The following is a 12,846-nucleotide window of genomic DNA, read 5'->3' on the forward strand; positions in this document are numbered from 1 at the left end:
TCCCTGCCGTGACCTGTGCCTGCACACCAGCTCTGCTTCCAGCACCTATGAGTGCAGAGAGCGCTAATGCAAAGCAGATTTTGGTCTAACGACAGCTCTGCCTCTTTTAGTGTCTAGCTCAGATTTTCTGCTTATCAGATCAGGGTGTGTAACTTTTTCTTTCTCTCCTTTCACCCGCTGTGGTTTGTCTAAGAGGCTGGAGGGTACAGTAGGAGACGTGTCTGGGAGATGTCCACGCACTTTCTCTTCCATCTTTGCCCACCCTGAGAAAACTGCTCAAATGTTGAAACGTGCCTGCGACTTTTTTTTTTTTTACCTGCTGAATCCCTCAGCATTTACTGACTTTTTTCTCAGGTAACACTTGAGCTGAGGAAGATCTGAGGGATTTAACAGAGGTGGCCTCCAGAAAGCATGCAATAAAAGCTCTCCTGAACTTTTGCCCTCTGAACCGTACCACTGACCTGTCAAGGAGGTTTGTGTGAGCTGTGATGGACACAGGCAGGGAGGGCTGCTCCCCCAGCACTGGCTGAGCCATGAGCACTGAGCCAAGAAAAGCACATCACCTCCAGATCGCATAAGTACTTCTTGCGCCTTTTGCATCCTTTCGTAAGCAGCCCCGTCTGGATCTTTACCTGCACATGGCAGCGCTAAACATCTGCATACCCAGGGCCACTGAGAAGCTTGCAAACCCAGGGGGATGTTTTTTCCCACCATGTCCTCAACCGCCTCCCTCATGGGTGAAAGCAGTGTGATGGGAGGGAGGAGGGCAGCAGGCAGCCATGCCTGCTCTGGGGAGGCTGTGAGTGACAGCGTGTCTCTGTTCCCTTCCCAGGCCTCCTCCTCTGAGCGGCAGCCCCGTCATCTCCGACATCTCCCTCATCCGCCTGTCTCCGCACCCTGCCGGGCCTGGCGAGTCGCCCTTCAGCCCGCCGCACCCCTACGTGGCACCCCACATGGAGCACTACCTCCGCTCTGTCCACAGCAGCCCCACGCTCTCTGTTATCTCTGCTGCCAGGGGCCTCAGCCCTGCTGACGGTAAGACGCTGTGCTACTGGTACTGCAGCGGTTTTGTAGCTCACCAGGACTGAAATTCCCTAAAACCTGGGGTTTTACAGCTGCAGAGGCTCTGCAGCTGCTTTCTGAAGTGGGAGAGCTGTCTTTTCCCCCTCACCCCCCTCTTTAACTACACATTTGTTTTGCATCATTGCACTGAGAAAGCAGAGCGTGAGAATAGCTATTACCACTGGATCATATTATAAATATTTTGCTTAAAGTATGTTCCTTTCTGCAGCACTCTCGGCTCTCTTACGAGCTTCCCCACTCTTATGTCTCGCCTGGGAGCCCTGCTTCCCCCAAAATGGGGTCACAGTCGCTCCAGCTGCCTGGCCTGGCTGGGACTGACACTGCAGAGATGAGGCAATAACGGCTGGGTTGTCTGCTGTTGGCTTTGTGTCTTGGAGCAGGATGGCTCTTGTGTGAAGGAGAGCAGCCATACTTTCTTTCTTCTTACTCCTGAGCTGCTCTCCAGCAGCTTTTTGGGAAGGCAAGGGCATCCAGGGAGCTGGCACTGGGTGGACATGGAAGTAGTGATGCTCTCCAAGCTCTGGCAGGCCTCATGTTGGGGACAAAAACACCAAACAGGGAAAGGGAAAAACGCATAACTGCTTTCACTTGGTGAGGTACAAGTTGTGACTTAGAGAAATGCTTGATTACATGGTTGCAGATCGCTGGCTCAGTGCCCAGTGAGCAGCCAGGTTTTGGGGATCCAGTCTCTGCACATCCAGCAAACCCCTGCATCTCTTAGCTCCTGAGACACCGTGGGGGCAAGTGGTCCTCCTCCACCACAAAGCAAAGTGACCAGAGAGTGACAAGGCCCCCAGCTTAGTGTCTGGCACCATAAAATGATCTTCTATGGCTGAAAAAAAACACCGTTAGGGTGATGGGGAGATGCATGCGTCTTATTCCCTCCCTCAAAACGTCATCCGAACTCCTGGCCACCCACTGCAGAGAGGCCTGATGGCTGGAGTGCATGTGCTCTGCCCCGTCCTCCCTTTCCAAAGCCAGTTTCGTCATTTGCTATGAAAGAAAGAGGCATTGTGTTTTGGGTTGCCTTTCTTTTCCTTTTATTCTTTTTGGGTTTTTTTAAGGCAGTGGTAAATAAGTTAATGGTGCAAGCGGGTGGGGAGGCAGGTTTGAAAAATTACAGCTGGGAGAAAGTGAGCGTAATTTGCTTTGGCAGCCAAAATGGTTTTATGCTGCCAGATACTAAACCTAGCTCTATGCATTAGACCTTGGCTTTAATTTCCTTGCTCTGCTATCGGGAGCTGGGCTGCATTTGTCTTTCCTTCCTAATAGGCAGGGATGTTAATGCTGACAGGGTTACTGCTGCCGGCAGGCTGGGCCCTCTCCCCCCTCCCTGGGGTGCTGGCTGCGTCCGAATGGGAGGATTATTAGAAGGGGGAATGAGAGATTGTTTATAAATTTGCGGAAATGGAGGAATGCAGAGGCCCCAGCTTAGTTTCTTTTGTCCGCAGGAGCACGCCCAAGCGCACGTCATGAGAGCCCTACGCGGAGCCGTGCGGCTGGGGTTGGCAGGGGGTGTGGGGGGGAGACGGGGCCACCAACGTCAGCGCCGAGGTCTAATGTTGCGGTGGGAACCTTCTCCCCATGTTTTTCTCCTCACCCGTGCCTCCAGCAGTGGCTCACGAGCACCTGAAGGAGCGAGGCCTCTTTGGGCTCCCCCCGCCTCCACCAGGAGCCAATCCCGCTGACTACTACCACCAAATGACGCTGATGGCCAGCCATCCGAACCCTTACGGGGACCTCCTGATGCAGAGTGGGGGAGCTGCCAGCACAGCCCACCTCCACGATTACCTCAGCCCCGTTGACGGTGAGTAGTGGTCTGGGTCCTCCTCAGCATGGCTGAAATTTTGGGGTAGATGGATGGGGCTGTCCTCCAGGTGGAGGCTGCTGCACATGGTCACTCTGCCCTGCTGAAACCCATGGGTGCTGCTCTATAATTTTTGGCTTAAAAGGTCACCTTGTTCCATATATATGTATAAAATGTACATAATTTAACATATATATGTTGTAGCCTCTTTGAGAGGATGATGGGGCTGCTGCATGGGTAAGAGATGGGCTGGTCCAGAGGGCAGGATGTTGCTGTCATCCATGTTTTGGCCATGGGTGACCACAGCATGTCTGGGGGCAAGCTCCCTCTCCAGCTTCCCATCCCACCCCACGTTTAGCCTGGTTGGTATCTGGGGCAAAGGCTGTCCATTTCCATGCATAGCTGTGCTCAATATGATGGACCTCTCATCTTGGTTGGGACCTCCCAGGTCCCTGAGGAGAAAAAATATGTTAACAGTGAGCCACAGCGGAGACGATATGTTAGTACTTTGCAGGAGAAAGGCAAAAATTGCAGGAATGTGGTATTTATGCTAGTCTCAGGCATTATCAGCCCAGAAAGTTCTGGCTCCTGGCTAAATGAGGAAGAAATAAAATCATGCTAGGCACTGCTGTGCTGAATCACCCCTGCGGCCTGACCACTGCCCTGGTGAGATGGGTAAAATCTGTGTGGAAACCTATCTGAGGTCCAAGGGATTTTTAGAACCGTTAGAAATTTCTTTCCTTTCACTTCATACCATGTCTTGTAAGAACTGGGGTTGCACAGATATTACAGAGGGCAGTTTGGGGATTATTTCTGCTGCAAGAAAGAGAAGTCTTGGCTCAACTTTCAGATCCCGGCTTCTGTTTCCCGAGCTGCCTTCAGATTTGCCTGTGGACCTTTATAATTTTTGGAGTGGAGATCTGCATCATTTCATTACCGCTTCAAAGTTTCTGTTGTTGAGCTTTTAAGATGAAAGACTTTGCAGTCATGCTGCTTCATAAAGTGACTGGTTTAGAATGATAAAAGCTGCTCTGGCTGTTCAGTGATAGGGGGTTATAGATATTTCTACCAAAAAAACCAATTTCTCATCTGCAGCTGCTGTGGAAGTTTTACCTGAATAGTCATTTTCTGCTGCCAGTTCCTAGATTGATCAGGAACGTGGATACCAGTCTGAAAGAGAGAGCACATGCTTCTTGGTACCATTCTGCCTCTAACATCCAAAATATATTTTGGCCTTCCCTGCTACAAAGCAGCTGGTCAGTAAGACTACTCACTCTCTTCCCTCCTAAGGGTTAATGTCTGTGGTTATAGCAGATGGGTCCAAACCAGCCCTGCCAAGTTCTCCTCGGACTCACGAACAAGACTCCTTCCTCCTTGCCTCCTTATTAGTCCATCTCTGACCAGCGGTGCCTCCCTGAATTGCCAGACAAACAACCACCAAGGGAGGCAAACACAACTGTTTTCATGCTTGTACAGGCTGACTCTCAGCATACCAAGACGTTCATCCTCTGAAGATCAGTCTTTATCTGAAGTCGCCTGAGCTACTCCCTTTGGCAGAAGACTCTCTAACTGCTTGCCTTCTCTCTCTAGAGTGAATAACGTATCAAAGGTCCTGGTTTCATGCAGCCAAGCTCATGAGCATTATTCACTGCAAAGCCAGGGCTCACAAAACATTTATTTTGATCTTTTGGTAAAGCTTTGTTGCTGAGTAACTGGAAAGACTTTTCTGGACCTTCACATGCTCTGAGTGAGATAAAAACTTTCAAACATCATGAGGATGTGACATGAGACACCAGAAGGCTACTTTTTAGGAGTATGAATAGGAGCAGCAGCCCAGTGCCAGGCTCTGGTCTATGTGTTTGTGTTATCAATGTTGAGACTAAAACGGATGGCTCTAAAATACTGGCTGAGGAATCAGTGTCTTCCTCTTTTTAGAAAGTTATTTCAAAAATCTAAATCAGTGGGGACTAAATAAATAGTTGAACAGATAATTTAATAAAGCATCCTCTTATGGTGCTTTTCTGAGACAAGAATGTCAGCAGCATGCGTAAAATCCCAGTGAGTCACCACCTCACAGCATCTTTCATTCAGAGGGCCCTTTGCTTCCCAGAGAGACCCAGAACGTAAGAGCTTTACAAGCATTAGTTTGCTGATAAAATGCAGGTAACTCCTGTTAAACCACACCTAGCACCATCGCACATCTGCGATAACACCTGCGAAAGAAAACAAAGTGGATAAGCATATATTAAAACTGGCCTATTGAGTCTCACATCATGTCCAAACATCTGCAGATCCATGGGAGCCCTAGACACTGGGCAGGGTTATTCTTCCACAGACCATACCTGGGCCCTTCTGGTTGCTGTAGTGGCATTTTTTGGAGAATTTCTTAATACATGTTTATCAGTGCTTTTTCATTCCATCAGGTGTCTAGGGTCAGGAAAAGTAGTAGTTGATAAGCATCAGCTGGAGCTTGTTGGTACCAACCATGTGTCAGATCTGCTGAGTGTTTAAATGGTGACTAAGATAGAGCATCCCAGGACTGCAACTCTTTAGCAGGGTTTTCACTAGCTAGAAGTAGTTAAACCACTGAAGTAGACCAAATTTAAACTTTAAGCACCAGACTGTGGGAGTCTTCAGGTCAGTTCCAGTAGAGACTAAATAACCTTTCTGTTAGCTGTCCTGTTTCATTCTGTCATGCAAACAAGGTCTGTAAATCTGAGAGTGGAGTTTGAATCCAGGCTTAAATCCATCACAACATTGCTGTTGGAGCACTTTTGAGACTTAATTTACAGGATCTATTCACCAAAACAAAATAATCTTTTGCATTTCTATTCTAGAAGTGGGTGTCAAGTAGTAGATTATTCCAGGTGACAGAGTGGTTGCAGAAGAGCATCCTTGGGCAGTAAAAACTGCTGGGGAGCACAGATAAACCTGGAGATGACTGTAACTTTCTGAGTATGTTTAGTACTTCCAACTTTTTTTTCTCCAAAGCACAAGGGCTCCTGCGATTACCCTCAGTCCCTCAGGAGGTGCCATTTGCTCTCAAGAGGAGCGTATCCAGACTTACTCGATGCTTGTACTGCTACAGTCTTGTATATCAGAAGATCTCAAAGCAAACCTACTTCATCACTGGAGATGCTGAAGAGAAAGGAGATCAAATGATCAGTGAGCAGAGCAGTGGCAGCTCTAGGAACAAGATTCAGTTCTTAGGAATAAGACTGTCATGGCCAGGGTGGGAACTAGAGGTCATCTTTAAGTCCATCACTTCTGTTTGCACAGTGTTGAAAGTGTGATCGGGTTGTCCATGCAGAGTCAAGGAAGGAAAAACATCTTGATTTCAACATACGTCCAAGCTGCACCACACAGAGGTGGTCACCGAGGTCAGCAGGGCTGCACATATGTGTTTGTGCAACCTTGTGGTTACCAACAGCAGGGATGACCCTGCAGTGCTCTCATGGCATTTTATCCAGTTCTGGAGCTGAAGTGAGCATCCCTGCCCTGTTTCTTGCTGCCTGGTGCACGGCAGTCTTGAATGGCTGGACTCAAGACCTGCAGTTTAACCAGGAGAAGGCTTTGTTCAGCCCAGCAGCTGGAGCAGTTGCGTGGGACATGGGCTCACAAATGGCTTCCCAAACCAGCCAGCTGTTGGCTACTCTGGGTAGATGGTTTGACCTGTAGTCACTTCCTTACAAACTCAGAAACATCTTATTTTGTTGTTGTTGTTGTTTTCTTTGTCCCAGGACAGAACAGAAACTTGCTGAAATCTCAGAAAAGGTTCAGAGAATGGCAAACGATTTCTCATCCATTTCTAGCCAGAAACACTGTTTTCCTCCCCAGAAAAATATGTGCAGAAGAGAGACAAAGTCCCAGAGCATCCCATAAGTGCTCTGTCTGGAATCCCACTGCACTGTGGTTTCTAAAGAATTCAATTTACATATGCAAGTTGGGTCATCTAAACAGTTACCTTGTGGATTGGGAGTAGAAGAATGCAGCCTTGTCTTTCAGTGAGGATTTGAGGGAAGCATTAGTATTCCTTGAACTGCAAAGTTGATGGGCCAAGGGAGGGAAGAAAGAAGAGTCCCAGGACAGCGTCTGGTGCCAGAACAAATGTCCAGCATCTGCTGCAGTCTAAGATAGACGTGTGTTGCCGCTGCAGAAGGGGAGAGAGGAATAAGGAACTGGTTATGTGAGGAGTGTTTGTAGTTTATTGCTGCTGCCTATTGATTATGGGATCACCATGTGGTTTTATGCTGCCCTTGGATTTAATTTGACAATGGGAGGACAGGAATATTTCTGTACTCTTTGGGTGGAGTTTTCTTGATGAGCAGCCAGGAAGCGGGACCATTCAGGTAACGCTGTGTTTATCCCAGGTCCTGTCAAGGGATGCAGGGTATGCAGTGGCTATGGCCATGTAAAGCTGAGCCTGTCACAGCCAGGATACCTGGGTGTGTGTATGGACTGACATGGAAGGGCCAGTGTGCTCCCACTAAAACACCGTAAAATGTGTCTGGAATTGACTTTCTGTAAGACAAGGCAGCAGGGGGTCAAAGGCCTAGGGCAAATTTTTAATTGGCCTCCATTGGTCATGAAGTGCCATGCACTAACACCAATGGCCAGAGCTTTGACCTCAACCTTCTGTTCCCCAGTTCGCATCTCCATTTTAATCTCCTAACGCTGAGAGAGAAGGGGACAGTCTTTTGGTTTGAAATTTCCTGTGTCTTACTTCAGACCAAAGGACATTTTTGTTGTTGCTTGAAATCTGAAGCAGTTTTGAATTCTAAGAAGGTATCTTTAGCTTTTGCAAAGACAAAAAAACCTCAGATTTCTTCCATTGAGAGCTAATTTGTTTAATATGCACCGAATAAATAAAAACTGTTAGTATGTCCAAAAAATGAGTGCATAAAAATAGCTTCTTTTCTAAGCGGGAAGGAATTAGTTTGAAAGTAAAGATAAGATATCTCAAACAGGGGTGTCTCTAGGTTAACTTTTAAATTCATATTTATTCCATGTTCCAAAATCCATGGCAGTCAATGGAAAGCATCTGCTGACTTTAATAGGTGACCATTCAAGGTGAGAGGTAGAAGTCGCAGAGCAATTTGGTGCAGGAGCAGCTACCACTCATCCTGGGCATGCCATAAATGTACCTGACTGGAAATATTATCAAACACCAGAGGATGCAACAATATGGAGTATCTCGTGGACTTGTCTTGTTTCTTGTTTTGCTGTGTGGGCTTTGGCCCATTACTTCTTTCTGGACCTGGATGAGAAGGAGTTTTTTCATCTCTCAGTAGTATTCAAGGGAAAAAAACTGAACGTTAAAAGGTCTCCATTTGAGGTAGTGAGGCATAGAGAAATTAATTTTAAAATAATTTTCTATTTTTATTTCAGTGTGTGACTTCTTAGGATTCATTTTGAGCTATGATGATTTTAAATTTCTGAACAAAACAACTTTTAGAGCAACAGAAAAATACCAGATTATTTTTGTTTTGAGCATATTGAAGGGGATACTCTGACAGTTTAGAACTTCCCTCAACATATTTTCCAAATATCAAAAAAGTCTTGGAACTAACCCTGTTCATTTTATTAAGTCAGCGTTTTTGAAGGGGAGATGAGAGGGGGCGTATAGGCAATAAATCCTCCCGAGGCTCTGTCTCTGTGCCTGAGAAATGGATCCCACCTTCATTTACTTCTCTGGGCACAGTCACTGCTGAAGGAGTTGTATGTGGTTTTTCCTTTGAAACATCACTGGACCTCAGGCAACAGAGGGTTCTGCCTCCGTATTCGCATGGCTGTCAGTCAGCCTTGCCTGTGTGCACAGCTGCATCAATGCCTGTCTTTGCTGCTGCCTGGTACCATTTAACGTTTGTGATCAGTGTCTGCAGATCAGGGGATTAGGTCAGGCTAATTTTATTATTAAGAACGATCCCAGCACTGCTAATCTGCTTTGGAATAATAATTTCTAAAAGATCCCCTCTTCCTAAATGCACTAGTGAGCACTTCTTCATGTGGTTAAGCTCCTTTTCTGTTTCCCAGCCGCTTCCCTTCCCGGGCAGCTTGGGCAGGCTTTCATTGAATAAAGAGGGATCGTTCATCCATAGCATGGTTTTAGGTCACAGCTTTCCCTGGAAGCCCACAAGACCTAAGAGGCTTTTGTGTAAAGCATCAGCTCAGTCTACTGGATCTGATATCACACATTTCAGATGGCTCACGGTACTCGCAAGATCTAAATTAGAGTGGACAGTAACACCATGCGTATTACTGGGTTTGGGTTGGAGAAGTCCCAGGCCAGCTTGCAAATCTGACAGCTTCCCACAGAGTTTTGCATGGAGAAAAAAATTACTTCCCTGTGTGCAGCGGGGAGGGCTGCCCGTGTTGGACGCACTGTGAAAACGCAGGTTTCTGTTGGACATTGGGACTTCTTCCCTCTGCAAATTAATGGCGACCAATGGCTGAACCAGCACTGTGGACATAAATCATGGGAAGGAACAGCAAGAAATGAGTACAAGGCTTTTCTTTCTATTTAGTAATTTATCAAGGGAAGTGGCACATTAATAAACAGATCTCCCTTGAGGTGTGGGAGTAACAGAGATAAATATGACTGTCAAATCTGGCCTGCTTCCTTCTGTTACAGAAGGAGGAGACTGTGGGAATGCAAATGCAGAAAACAGTATCTATAGCTGGGAAGACAGATATTATTTGTAGGACAGAAACACTGACAATTCAGCTGAGATGGAGCCCTGTTGCACTGGGATACATACAGAATAAAACACAAACCCTATCTAATGGAGCACATCTAAATAGATGACACAGGGAAATAGGCACACTGAAAGAAGCAGCAACTTGCTCAAGAATATATGTCTGGGAAGGACTGGAAACAGCACCCCAGTCTTCCCAAATCATGGGCCATGTATTGAATCAAGGTTAATATAGTGAGAAGAAAAAGAAAAAAGAAAAAAAGAAAAAAAATAGAAAAAAGAAACAAAGAAAATAAAGAAAATAAAGAAGAAAAAATAAAAAGAAAGTTTAATTAGTTCAGATCAATACATTAATGTATTGCAGACAGAGCACAGTTTTGACCATTATGATCTAGACCCATGTAACCCTCATGTTGCTTGGTCCAGGGCTCTAGCAGGGTACAAATTTCATGAACCAGGTATGAAGTCTGGGAATGCTCCACTCCAGCCCTTAGGCAAAGCCAGCCTTTCCTGAGGGGAGTTTGTCTGCCTGTTTTGGTTTTGTATCCACGGTGCCTCTACAAACCAGCTGCTCCTTTTTCAGCTCCCGAGGGAAGTGCCACTCACCACAGCAGAAGAGGGCTGGAAACTGCCAGCCACAAGCATTAGGAAAGTTTGAGTTTAGTCCTTCCAAGTTATGGGACAGCTTTAGCACTCAGGAGATTATTTTTACAGACCTGTGTGTACTTTCTGTGTGCTACCTAATACTTAGGTTGTGTTTTCAGGTTTCTCCCTGCACTGTGGGGCTGAAAAATGTGGTGATAGAAACTACTGTAAGAAGAATGTGTTCAGCAGATGGGCAACAACCTATTTTTTAGGAGAAATCCCCAATATTGTCAGTATTGCACCTAGCAACTCTTGAAGCTTCTCAGGTATAGGACAAAAGTCACAAGAGTTCTTGATTCAAGTACTGACTTAGACTTGAACTTCCAGTGAGACCTTGGGCGAGTCATTTATCTTCTGCAACAAGGGATATTATGGGTCATAAGGGGATGGTGGTACTAAACCCCATCGATTACACACCGCCCAGACATGGTAATGCCAGGGCCACCTAGGGACACGGGTGAGTCATGTGGAGACTGGGAGACTGCAACCCAGCCACTGGTCTTAGGGAAACGACACAAACCTCTGCGAGCCAACACAAATCAAGGAACTATTTGGTCACACTGGCAGGATGTATTTTACCTCCTTGTACATCCTATTCACCCTCTCACATACCAGCACTGTCATCAGGATGGAAAGTTTATGCTCTTGCAAAGTGCCAGGCTTGTATTTGGTGAAATGCAACCAAAATCAGTCCCTCCAACCAACTAGAGGAAAATAGCTCATATTACCTGTCTGGGCAAGTTACTATTTTAATCACAGTGTTCAATAGGATATACCCATGTCAAGCTTTCTGGGGAGACCATCGCTGGAAAAGTCAGTTATTAATACAGTGCTGCGCTCATAAAGGGACGGAGCTGGAGAAGCTGAGCCCTCCCGCAGCCCTGGGTGGATGATGGGGTTTGCCAGCCAGGCCCCATAGCTGAGTGCCATATTTTACCCTGATAAATCTTTTTTTTTTAGAAAAATAGGCAGCCTAACCACTGCTCTCATTGCTTTGGAGGGATGAGCCATTCCCGGTAGGGCTAGGGCTCAGGCAAGCTTTGGATCTGGTACCTTGACATCGGGCAACGTTGCAATATCGCCCATCCCTGGCTCCAGTCCATGCCACGCTGGAGATTTGCAGGTGGGTCAGGCCTGGGCAGAGTTTCCTGTGGATGAAGTCAGTCGTTCCAGTTAGCCGTGCCGAAATACCGAGGGAGGCCAAATTCATACAGCAAGAACTCGCCATGTATTGTGGATCTACAAACGGGACTGGCAGGGTTAGAAATGACTTCATGCCCAAATGATTGACAGTTGCTAATAAGGTCCAGGCACTGGCAGCTCCCCTTGGAGAGGGAGAGCTTGAACTTTGTGCCTGAGCTGCCAAATTGGTTTTCTTAAAACTCTTAATTTACTTTCGGGGCTCCTGGAGCCTTGCCTCCTTCATTAATTGGATGGTCAGTATTGTGCTCATGCTCATTTGTTTCCGCTCCTTCTGTACACAAGAGCGCACACCATTTCCAAGGGGTGCCCCGGCTCTGATGTGCGGCTCTTCTGGCCCCCTGCTTCTGCCACCAAGTCAACGGGGACAGCTGCACTCATGGAAACCTTGCAGGGCTTTTTCCCTTTTAATTTTAAGTTAATTTAGTGTGGATGAAAGTGATGGAGTGATGGACAGGCTTCTGTTTATCCCCCGAGGAGGGAGAAGCAAGCAGGCGTTCACGGTGCTGCCTGACTCCTGTCACTCAGCGCCCAGCAGAGAGGAAACCTCTCATCAAACTGCAGCTGGTCCTGGCTCCTGAGCATCCCACAGCAGTCACAAGTGCAGCAGGTCTCAGCATATCCCATCTCCCCACAGGAAGGGAGCAGCTCACTGGTTTTCTCTGACAAAGTCTCTCTTTCCTACAGTGTCCCGGTTTTCAAGCCCGCGGGTGACTCCGAGATTAAGCCGCAAACGAGCCCTGTCTATCTCCCCGCTGTCTGATGCCAGCATTGATCTCCAGACAATGATCAGAACCTCCCCAAACTCTCTTGTGGCATATATCAACAACTCCAGAAGCAGTTCAGCGGCAAGTGGCTCCTACGGCCATTTATCTGCTGGGACAATCAGGTAAAGCTCTGGGACCAGCTCTGCCTGGCTGCATAACCATCTCTCCTCAAAAGGAAGGGTGATCCTCCCACAAGAGAAGCTTTCCCTTCCTCATAACCTCTACTTTTGGGCACTGGGGCTATGTAGTGTATTAAATCAAAGGCTCCATCTGGTGCTGCATGCAGAAGGGTACTTTGCGGCATATGGAGGGGGTGGGTTTGCTGGATTGGGATTATTGGTTACCAGATTTCTAGTAATTAGAGTATGATCATGCCTCCCTGCAAGCAGAAATTGAGAACAAATTAATCTTAAAAATGCTCATTGTGAGGGGTTGAACTGATTGAGAAACCCTCTGAATTAAGAGATTACCCCAAAGTATTCTCCAAATTATTGGTCCACATCCTTAAAAAAAAATGTTGCCTAGGCAGATTTAAGAGCCTAATTCTAAAAACATATTTAAAACAAATCTAAGCTCTTGAGTAAAGTTTTGCTCAAACCTTAATTAAAAAGCACTTACACTAGGCAGCTCACTGTTGTCAATTCCTGCT

General features: G+C 46.7%; 1 protein-coding gene across 1 annotated transcript in view; it reads left to right on the top strand.

Moving 5' to 3' along the window:
* The first annotated feature begins 953 nt into the window (after positions 1–953).
* Positions 954–12,846, top strand: part of GLI2 (GLI family zinc finger 2) — a 37,289-nt gene continuing 25,396 nt past the window's right edge. The window contains 3 exon segments of the mRNA XM_010192426.1: positions 954–1,035; positions 2,699–2,890; positions 12,118–12,319. Of these exon segments, the coding sequence (XP_010190728.1) occupies positions 954–1,035; positions 2,699–2,890; positions 12,118–12,319 (476 nt within the window).

Source organism: Mesitornis unicolor, unplaced genomic scaffold (assembly GCF_000695765.1).
Source record: "Mesitornis unicolor isolate BGI_N332 unplaced genomic scaffold, ASM69576v1 scaffold20789, whole genome shotgun sequence".
Classification (NCBI taxonomy): Eukaryota; Metazoa; Chordata; class Aves; order Mesitornithiformes; family Mesitornithidae; genus Mesitornis; species Mesitornis unicolor.